General features: G+C 34.0%; 3 protein-coding genes across 3 annotated transcripts in view; 2 read left to right on the top strand and 1 right to left on the bottom strand.

The window, feature by feature from the left end:
* Positions 1 to 471, top strand: part of LOC104727473 (tRNA-dihydrouridine(47) synthase [NAD(P)(+)]-like) — a 7,199-nt gene extending 6,728 nt beyond the window's left edge. The window contains exons 10-11 of the mRNA XM_019232950.1: positions 80 to 197; positions 280 to 471. Of these exons, the coding sequence (XP_019088495.1) occupies positions 80 to 197; positions 280 to 378 (217 nt within the window). The 3' untranslated portion in view covers positions 379 to 471. The remainder of the gene's footprint in view (positions 1 to 79; positions 198 to 279) is intronic.
* On the top strand, positions 1,510 to 2,925 carry LOC104727472 (putative F-box protein At4g38870). The gene is made up of 2 exons (XM_019231715.1): positions 1,510 to 1,545; positions 1,637 to 2,925. The coding sequence occupies exons 1-2, from the start codon at positions 1,510 to 1,512 to the stop codon at positions 2,858 to 2,860; spliced, it is 1,260 nt and encodes a 419-aa protein (XP_019087260.1). The 3' UTR covers positions 2,861 to 2,925.
* On the bottom strand, positions 7,460 to 8,273 carry LOC104720796 (auxin-induced protein 15A-like). The gene has a single exon (XM_010438680.2). The coding sequence runs from the start codon at positions 8,162 to 8,164 to the stop codon at positions 7,847 to 7,849; it is 318 nt and encodes a 105-aa protein (XP_010436982.1). The 5' UTR covers positions 8,165 to 8,273; the 3' UTR covers positions 7,460 to 7,846.

Raw genomic sequence — 11,286 nt, 5'->3', positions numbered from 1 at the left:
CTGCCGTTATCTTAATTTTTCAAACAGGAGTTGAGACAACTAGGCATTTCTTGCTGGAGTGGCTAAGCTACACGTTTAGGTACATACCTGTCGGTTTGCTTGATGTAATCCCGCAGCAAATCAACTGGCGCCCGCCTTCTTACTTTGGCCGTGATGATCTTGAGACACTCATGATGTCTGAATCTGCCGGTGACTGGGTGCGTTAAATTCTTCTCCTTCAATTGTCTTCTTACTTTGGACTATCTGAGCTTAAGTTTAATATAATGTTACAACATGCAGGTGCGGATATCGGAATTGCTGCTTGGAAAAGTTCCCGAAGGCTTCACATTTGCCCCCAAGCACAAATCCAACGCTTATGATCGAGCTGAAAATGGCTAATTCGACCACATCGTTTGTAATGTCTGAAACTGTGTGAGAGACTTTATATTTGATTGTTCTAAAATAAAAACATTTTTTGAGTTTTTAACAGAATAGATAAAAGCCAATCCGATAATTTTTTTTAGAATATAGAAACGTTTTGACTACGCTCTCGGCCTATATTGTGGTCATGGGATACTAGAAACGCGAGAGAATCGCTCATCTTACTAAATAGAGATCAACTCTCTTGGCCATAGAATTGGCGATCAGGTGAAGAACAAGCTCGATATCAGAACTTGTGATGAAGATCGAACCCTACTCTCCGAGCTTTGTCTTTAGTCGCTTGTAATTCTCGGAACTACCATCGTGTGCTACTGCGAATGATCCTATAGTTTGCAGCTAAAGCAGTATATCTCAGCGGTTGGTTCACTGAATGTTCGTGAACATTGGGGCTCCGGAATTTGAATACTGGAACATGCCCTATCGCTATGTTCAGGAAGGATTGCTTAGTTTTGACTCGTTGAATACGTCTGAGACTAATCCAACCGCTGTGATTGATTAGCCGCTACGATTCCTGCTCCTTCTTAGCCACGGTGTTGCAACGCGTGAAGAGCCAAGTAAGAGATACGGGATTAGATTCCGAAAAACCCCTCATTCTTCGTGAGGCTTGTCATCTTCGTCTACGTCAGTGACCTGTGTCATCGCCGAGAAAACAGGGGAAAGCGGGCGTCTGCATGAAACAAAGGTACCTAGAGTTTTGAAAACGTAGCGTTTCACGGATCGGAGGGTTTGAAATAGAAGGGAAAATAGTATGTTGAGAAACATTTCTAGGGTTAGGGGAGAGAGACGAGATTCTACAGATGCTTAGAATCGAGATGTTTTGGGAGGCTTAGAGAGTGAATATAAAGGAAACATTAGATCAACTTGTGCTGTAGTATGTCCATAATAAATTCAATAATTCATAATTTGGTTCATATGAATAACAATAACAAAAAAATCAAAATTGATTACATAAAAGTCTTTCAACTTAACATAAGATATTTATGAAGATAATTTAAAAATAATTTGGATTAATATTTGTTTTAAAAAAAACTCTTATATTTTCTTTGTAACAATTACGGGAAAAAACCTATAAATTATTTTGAGTAATCTATGAAATGGCTGGCGTTTTTGCCATCTCAACAAAAAGTTTATAAAATAAAAACGGCAACACGTTTACTCATTAATATACTGCTTTAGGGTTTTCACCTTAAACAATATTTTTTTTGGAAGACCAAAGGCAAAGGTGGCTGCTGGAAGCATTTCTCATCGTTTACGTCTCTCTACCATGGAGACACAGAGGAAGAAGCTTGCAAAGGTAAGCGTAAACTCACTTCCGGATGATTTGATGGTGGAAATACTCAAACGATTTCCAGTTAAAACCCTAATCAGATTCCTCTCCGTATCTAAGCTCTGGAGTTCCATAATCCGCAGTCCATATTTCATGAAACTATTCGTGAATGAGTCTTTGAAAAGACCCAAAAGTCTCGTCTTTGTATTCAAAGTGAGCTCTTTTTCGTTAACCTCTGCATCTGTTCACTTCAAAAGTACACGTGAAGTACTATCATCATCTTCTTCTTTTGCTTCTCCAGCCACTTATCATGTGACTTGTCACACCAGACAGCGCACGACCATTGCTCCTTCTGTCCACGGTCTGATTTGCTATGGACCACCTTCTAGCCTCGTGATATATAATCCTTGCACTAGACGATCGGTTACCTTGCCCAGCGTTAGTGCAGGGAAGAGAGCCACAAACCAGTACTTAGGCTATGATCCCATCGACAGTGTTTATAAAGTGCTGTGCATCGTGAGAAGAATGCCTATGCTGAGAAACAGACGCGGTTTAGCTGGGGAGATAATGGTTTTGACATTGGAAAGTAGTGGGAGTTCTGCTTGGAGGATGTTTCAAGGCACTATTCCTCCTCACTCTCCTTTAAGTGAGCAACTTTGCATCAATGGTGTTTTGTATTATCAGGCTTTTACTGGCACAAAACTAAATGAGTGTGCAATCATGAGTTTTGATGTTAGGTCTGAAAAGATTGATCTTATCAAAGGACCTTGCAGCAACTTTCGTAGCTTTTCAAAGTTGACAACCTACGAGGGGAAGCTGGCTGTTATCTTCTTTGAAAAGAAAATCAGTGGTATTATTGGGCTGTGGGTTCTAGAAGATGCCTCTAAGGAGGATTGGTCCAAGAAGACTTTTGCTTTGCCTAAATTAGTTGCCTCCAAAACAAACCCTATTTCTGATAGGTTTTATGAGTTTCGCACCACCGACGCTGACACTGGTGAGATTATATTTACACCAACCTTACTGCATTCATCCGTACCTAGTGTTCTCTACTATGATCTGAAGAAAGATAGTATGAGAACTTTTGAAGTAGAAGGAAGAAGAACAGAGCAGTATATACGTTGTCATTCAGACTCTGTCTCCTCTGCTCAGGTTGAGAATCTCATGTTTCTGTAAGATCAGTTTCCGTGCTCCACAGTTCATTCAGTTCCCCCATCCCATTTGCCTTCAAACAGTTTGTAGTTGTGTTCTAACAACTGGTTTTCTTAGACAGTTTTACAATGATCTAATTTGTTTTTTTTTTTTAAGTTCATAAATCATACCGACCATCGTCTTAGGTTTTCAATTGCTTGTAATTTACAGCATTACCATTGTGCTCCAACGTTTGTGATCCAATTACTTGTTTGGCTGCAACTATAGTAATTGAATGGCTGATCATTCTTGTTTACAGAGGAAAGTATGGGTTTCGATTAGGGAACGTAGTGTTTATATATAAGGCTTTACGCTAGGTTTAAGGAGAACTCAGACCAAAATCTTTCCTCGGAAATTATTTAGAGAGGTTAACAAAAATGGCTATTCTCGTCAGTTAGAGAAGAGTGGATATAACTAAGGTACTTTTGCTTTTTTTTTTTTGTCAAAAGAAGGTACCTTTCTAATATATAGGTTTATACAAATTTTATCTGTATATATATATATATAGCTCTTGATCGTATGAGGAAAAGAAAAGCATTTAATCAGTGGTTTCTCTCACGGTGTAGAAGTAAAAAAGATGAATAACTAGTATGAATGTAAAAATTTCATTGTTTCAACTGGTTTATGGATTAAAGATTTGATTAAAGATAACATTTGAAAAAAAAAAAAAAAAAAAGATGAAACTATTGTGTAGGAAGTTGACATGACAAATGCACCTTCCAAGAATTTTCCTACAAATAGTTTAATTCGTACGGAAAGGGACAATATTAAAAGATTCTTCTTTTTGTAATTTACTCATCCAGTTGAGATCCAAACCTCTTGGCTTTTTCTTTTCCTCCTCGTCCCTTCGTTCATGGTTTGGACTTTGGATGTGCAGTGCGATCACTACGTAAAATGGCCTTTAAAAAAGAAAAAAAAAAATCGGGTTATATATAATCTGTGAGTCTGGGATCTATTAATTTTTAAAATATAACGATTGATTTGTGATAATCCTCTATAAGTGGTTGATCGACATTTAGTGTTTCTTCTTAAATTATTATATAGATTTTCATGTATACAAAGATGTGGGTGATTGAGAATTAGTGTTTGTTCTTTGTATTACTTCCATATGTATACTCAAGTTCATGGTTTAGTCCTTCAACCAATTGGTTTGTTGTGTGCACATTACTACATATTACATTCGAGTATTCGACTGAGCAACATGTACGTATATACATGTATCAACGAGTGATGCGGCAGGATAGATATTATCGGGGTTTTAATCTCCGGAGCTCTCTACTCTCCAACAAAAATTCTCAAATACGCCTCTTCTATTACTTAATTTATTTTTGATTTAAAACAATTCCAAAAAAAGGTAAATACCTTTAGACCCCCAATAGTTAGAGAATATTACTGACCCAACCAACAAAAATGGATATAACACTCAAACCTTTTATATTCGGGTCAAATTTTTTTTTTGTTTAACTTTAAAAATCCTTAAAATCAATTTTTCTTTTCTTCGTTTGATCCTAAAAAACCCAACATCTCAATTTATCTTTTTTTCCTGTACGAGTGTAGATAGAGACAACTTGTAATGGTGGAAACAACATTATGCAATTGAAATCGATTTTTTTATTTTTGACTTTGTGTAAAATTTGATTAAAAGAAGGGAGATTGTGTGAAAATTTTGATTGAAATTAGGGAATTTATGTATAGAATTAGTGTCAAATCTGTTCATTAGGTTTCCGAATTGATTAGAAGTGCTAATAATCTAATCAATTTTGTTTGAAGGTTTGTGGAAGAAAGGGTGAAAAGTCGAATCAAACCCATTATATTCCTCTAGAACCAGAGAAAATCATAGAGGATGGAGATGGAGAAGAAGAAGAAGACAATGGCGGCGAAAGTTGATTCTAATAAAGCTATTGAACCAACATCTTTAAAACGTGAACAACTAAGTAGAACTTGGTATAACTAAGTAGTTATAAAATTCAAAAACAAAAGGTACAAATTGGTATAACTTGATCTAGGAACACCATGCTCCAATAACGACCGTGATTGCATAACTCCAATCACTTTAGAAAGGTTTCACTCGAGTTCAAACCTTTAAGACGTGAGTCATATTTCCATGTTAATTTGATTTTCATAGTCATAAACATGTTGAACAGTTGTACCAGTTTGTACAAGTTGTACAAACTAGTGACGAATTGAATCTTAAAATCTGGGATTGAATATTAAACCTAAATTTTAGGAATCCTAATATTTACAACAAATCTTGTTTTCTCTTGTCCTCATTGTCTCTCTTTAATAGGGAATGATTTTGTTTGTCAAAAAAAAAGATAGAGATTGACTTTTTTTTTTTAAAAAATTGAAATTTCAAAACTCTGAATAACGTGGGGGAGGGGAGGTCAAACCGCACATGGTCAAATTATGCCATCATAAAATCCACGTGGCGCCGCAAAGTAAGTACAATTGCCAGGTGGCGCCGCAAAAACAAACATAGTTATTCCAAGTTTTCAAGTTGTACTACCTTATACATAGTTGTACTTTTTGAGATTTTTTGTGTATAATCAGTTATACTTGTATTTAAACTAAACTTTTTTAGTTGGACCAAAGATTTTACTTATTTGTATAATATTCTCAATGTGTTCATGCAAAAATATGTGTCAAACTTTATTTTTGTGTGTTTTGCAATGTAATTGAGTTAACAATAAGAAAGTCATCTTAAAACTATAAGATCTTGGACACAAATGAATTTAGTGAAGATTTTCTTTTTCTTTTTATAATGTTACTTTAGAAGATGTGTAACACAAATTTAAGTTTATAAAGTGAATATGAAGATTTTTAACATTGTCTAACAAATTTTAATTTATAAAGCACATATAATTTTTTAAAAATTGGTGGTAGTTGTACCGTTAGGTTGTACCAAGTTTTACTACAAACGGAATAGGAGTAAAGACATACATAATTATACCATTATAAAACCATGTTTTACCAAGTTGTACAAAATCATAAAGTACAAATACATTGAAAATTACACTAATCTTTAATCTTATATTGGCTTCCTCACTCGCTCTGAAACCAGCTATCCAAATTTCTCCCTAGCTGCCATTTATGATTTCGGAAGGTTGGTCATTGTGTTGTCCTAAAAAATTAGTAATAAAACTATATTAGTACACAATAAAATACCAGTTGTACCTTTAAGAATATCAGTTGTACCAGTTATACCAATTTTTTAGTTATACATGTTATACCAATTATGTCAGTTATACTCAGTTTTCTAGTTATATTATGTTTGCAACCCAATGGATTTTCGAACCAAAAAAAGCTAATCTGCATATGTTTTACTATGATTCAGCCACTACTGTCCATTCATATTTCTTAATCGACCCATAATAGTTGGTTATCAACCCAATATCCATTAATTATCAACACAAAATTCAAATCTAATTGAAATCTCTAAATTTAAATACAATAACCCAGAATCGATTGAATACTCTATAGATTTAAGAGGGTTTAAGCTGAAAGTAGTAGAAAAGATAAAGAAATCTGATTCGGAAATTAAAGCTTGAGCTTCATCAATGGTGGAAAATGGATGAACCCGAGAATGGAGAAGAAGAAGCAATAGAACAGGTCTGATTTTTGTTTTTTTTTTTAATTATTATTAATCAATTCAATTAAAAACTGGTTTAATGTATTGGTTTGAATCGGTTTGGTAAAGGCAAATTTAGAGATTGCAACTTTCATTAAGAGTATGAGAGTAGAGGAGATTAATGGAGAGTACTGAAGAATTTTTGTTGGAGAGTAGAGAGCTTTCCAGATTTTAACCCTATTATTGGTACTTGTGGATGCAATTTATTCCAAATATAAATAGGTACGAACAAAAAGATATTCTTGAGAAGAAAAGGAGAAAAAATTAAAAGTATGTAGGCAAAAAACAAAAAAAGGTATGTGCATTAAGAAGAGTAGTTGCTGTCATATAGGATTTGTGGCTCGTAGGAAAAGAAAAAGGGAGAAGAGTAAGTGCATTCAATTTTTAATATTTATATATATATATATATATATATATAAATATAACTTATAATTAATAGTATATATAGGACAAACTTATAAGAGTAAGTGCATTAAGTTAATTCCAATCCATATTAATAGTATATATCGGACCAACTTATAATTACTAGAGACAAATATGCTTTTGCTTCACCTAAAGAAGTAGTAATCCACTCGAAATATGTCCCGTACTTTAAAAGTCAGAAACTCAAAAGCGGACTAAAAATCCAATACTAATTTATATAAAAGTTCAATATTAATTTCGGCGTTTTTATATAAGGTTTGGTGTCTTGACTCAAACAAATTAAATGGTAATCTTTGTTTTGGTTAACTGTAGATTTAACCTTTTACAGAAGCATTATTTCGAATATTGAGTCATTTATAATACGATCTCGTGGGTTGGATAGATTTATTTGTCTATTTCTCGTGGATAATATGAAGTCATTGATAATACGTTCAGATGTTATAATAAATTTAAAATTATATGAACAAAATTAGGATAGAAATTTAAATATATACATCACTCGCATACATGTCAAACGTACTTACATCCGTGAGTAAAACCCAATAAAAGATTCATTCATAGATCAAACATTTCTTAGTTTCAAAAAACTCGAACGATCATACACTCGAACTAAAAAAAAAATATTGGCCAATATTCAACTTGCACTAATCATCTATTAGTGCGAGCCACCACTGATCAGCTCATAAAAGAAAAAAGAAAAAAAACCCCATTTCATCGAATACAAACCCCATTTAGGACGTTAATTGACGAACTAAAACCCATGATTTACATGATCCGTGTAGAGAGTGATCTTTTTGTGTGGATCTTACAGGTTTAGTCCGAAAAAAAAACCATTTGGATAATAATCCAAAGGCAAAAAAAGGCAAAAGAATCTTAGTCCTCATCATAATATATATAACCTCTCTCTCTCTATTTCTATCTCATCTGATCATGGATGTTAGAGAGAGGAAAACAACTTCTTCACAAGGGATAGTGAGTCCTCCCATGTCGTGGTGAAAGCCGAACTCTTCCTCTGCTTGTTGAAGAAGGATAAGAAATTCGGGATGAGTCAAGAAGGAGATTGGTACGATGTACCTCGTACGCTTTTCGCCTACGTAAACCGGAAAATGTCCCTTTGGTACGTCAAGAGGGAGTCCTTCCTCGTCGTAGCATTGTTTCTTGCCTAAGCTCGAGCATCTCTTGAGGATTTGCTTTAGCATTGCTGTTTGTGTTAGTTTTGAAGATCTCTTTACCGCCATTCTTCTAGCTTTACTCTTTCTTTCTTTCTTTTCTTTTTTTCTTTGATGAAAGTGAGAGCTAGTGATGAGGAGAGAAAATGATGTGAGATGTGAGAAGTTTTTGATGAGAGAGTGGTGGCGAAAGGGGTTATTTATGGAGGAAGGATGAGGATAGGATTGCTAAAGCAATAGTTTTATTTTATTTTCTTGATTATCCGAAATTTATTTAATATTTCTATATGATCAAATGATTATCAATAATCTAACATTTTGGTTAGTGCCGTCTTAGACGACTCTTCTTAAAATAATGATACATCTCAAATGATAATTCAGCAAACCCACTAATAGTTTGAGGGAATTATCACATAAGTACTACATTTTTTTCATTTTTAATTGTACTTTTATTTCAAAAAAATAGTAAAATGAAATTTATTGGATCTATTTATTTTAGAAGGACGATGATGACGGTAATTTACAAATAGTGAATATTCTCCAATATTATCACATTTCACATTAAGAAGACGAAGTTATATTATTATGATCATAAGCAATACACTATTATTACTTATAATTTTGGATATATGTAGCTTTATTTTTAAGGAGCAGGAAAAAAAGCAGGAGAAGGGATATAGAGAGGCATGTGACAGTGTGGGATCCAAACCCATTGGGATTTAATTTCATTGTTGGTCCTCCCCAAGACACCATGGTCCCTCTCTCTCTCTCTCCCCCAACAGTTACTATCATAAATAGGGAAAGATATCAATGTGGTAACTAAATTTCTATAATTACGTACGAAGAGGTATCTAAATATGTACTATAAGTACAAATTATATGTAGGGTGTACTATAACTACAAATTACACTCCTTAATTTAAACCAAAACAAAAAATGTACTCCTTAATCTTTGTGGTTAAGTATATATAAAGCATGCATGCATAATGCATTAATTACTGACCTCTAGTTTAATTATAAATAACTCTTTTTTATCCAGTCTGCAAACACGATCTTTTATATATATGATTCATTTTAAGGTATTTAGTTAATGACCAATCACAAGACTAGCAGCCACCGTGTAAAACTATAAAGTGGACAAAAATGTATACAACTCGAAAGTGTAACATGATCTTTTATATAATTCATTGTTTACACCAATGAAACGATCTCGATCACGGGATTATAATCGATCTATCGTCTACACCAACAGAACGATCCGGACTAGAAGCAAGATCTATTAGTATTAACACATTATCTTCTTCTTTTTTATTATGTAACTAGATCTTTTGAGCCTAAAATAGACTAATCACGCGATTTTCAACTACCATAGAAATTTTCCAAAAAAGATAATAATCTAGGTAGTCGGATTCTTTTGTTTAGGACCTAAGGCTAGACATGCAAATTGCCAGATTCACAACTGTCATGTGATGAACAAAAATGCAACCAAAAGAAATCAATCTAATTTGTCTTGACCAACCAAAAAATAGTCTAATTACAACTTGGTTACAAAATATCTATTTGAGAACACAGATTGTAACAAACAAAAAATTCCAAAAAACTGAGTAAGATTCGCGTTAACTCTTGTCTACAAGTGACCGTATATGTTTACAATACTTTTGACCAAGTTCTATATAGGCATATGCTTATGGACAATGGGCATTTATTAGATCTTTGTTTCTGGTCGTAAAAGGTTAAGGACAAAGAACATGTTAAGCCTCACGATCTCGAGAGCTTCCCATCTTTGTTGATTTGTGATGTTCCTCTTCCTAATCCATTTCGTCGGTCATAATGAAGATTGAAGATAAATAATAATAATTCGTCCCTTTCTTAATAGTTGATGTCTTTAGAACAAAAAACTGTTTTCACTATAGATGTTTTGTACTTGTAGTAAAAAAAATTTGCATAAGAATTCAGTTCTTATTAATTTCAATGAAAACTAATATTTAATTATAAAAGAAGGGTATATTATGTGTCGTAGAAAATATTATATATGCGTAAAGGTATAATACATACAAATTCATGAATGTTCCATAAATCCTAAAACATGAAAATTAGCGTCAGTTACTTGATTCACACGTAACTCCAAACTCTGCAGTTCTACAAAATAAACTTTGAACTCAAGTCGAATTCAGTGAGTTACTTCCCAAATCTATCACATCAAGGAACAAGTGAATCAGAATCATGGTTTTTTTTTCTCTTATCGACCACAAAAACCGACAGTGGGAGAGAGAGAGAGAGGGTTTGCGGTCGTTGTCAGGGAAGGAGGGAAGCATGTTCTGCGAACGAGATTGGTTGGAAAAATATTCAGTGAAAAACGAGAAGAGGATTAGGGAGAAATTACGAATCTTTGAAGGGACAATTTCAGCTTACGGACTGATAGGGACATGTCTCTCGTCTCGACCAAGCACATGAAAGCCCCCATGTTACTCTTGCCACCTCCTTCCCACAAAACTGTCCTCTTTTGTACAACTTTCCATTTTTACAGAGCAAAATGCAGATTTTACCAGACATGAAAACTTGTCTGCTTAGTTTAGGAAATTCTTCAATCTCTATTTTTATACTTTGAGGGGCGAGAAGTCAGGATCGATCTTGTCATGTCCTGTTTGTACAACTCTGTTTTGGCTTCCCCAAAATAAAACAGAGTAAGCTCGTTTCTAACACACTCTTTATTGCTGATAAACTCTTTGACGTGATTTAATACCTTTTTTCAGAAAAATAGACAACTCTATATAGTTGTAGACTTTGCAGTGCATATTATTTACAGGAAACTTGTGTCAGATAAAATCTTAGAAAAGAAAACATGAGAAAGTTCCATGTATGTTTCGTACGTTAAGGAAGTGATTGAATATAAACTGTATATTCACGTGAAAGAGAAGCGGCCATGAGCTCTGTTTTGAAGTCAAGAAAAACAAAAGGTATAGGTGGCAAGATCTGAAGTGAAATGTATGGTCTATTCATCACATGGGCTGCAGGATAGTTGGACCCAGAAAATTATTAGACCAGATTGGCTATTTTTCTTGTACGATGATCTAACAGTTAAATTTCAAAAAAAAAAAAAAAATAGAAAACATAGTGGCACCTAGAGAAAACGATCGAGACGGCAGAAGATAGGAAGAGGACTAAGCTTTTGTTTTGAGAGGTCAATTTGAT

Source organism: Camelina sativa, chromosome 11, assembly GCF_000633955.1.
Source record: "Camelina sativa cultivar DH55 chromosome 11, Cs, whole genome shotgun sequence".
Classification (NCBI taxonomy): Eukaryota; Viridiplantae; Streptophyta; class Magnoliopsida; order Brassicales; family Brassicaceae; genus Camelina; species Camelina sativa.
The sequence above is the reverse complement of the archived record's forward strand: the minus strand, read 5'-3'. Positions and strand labels throughout refer to the sequence as shown.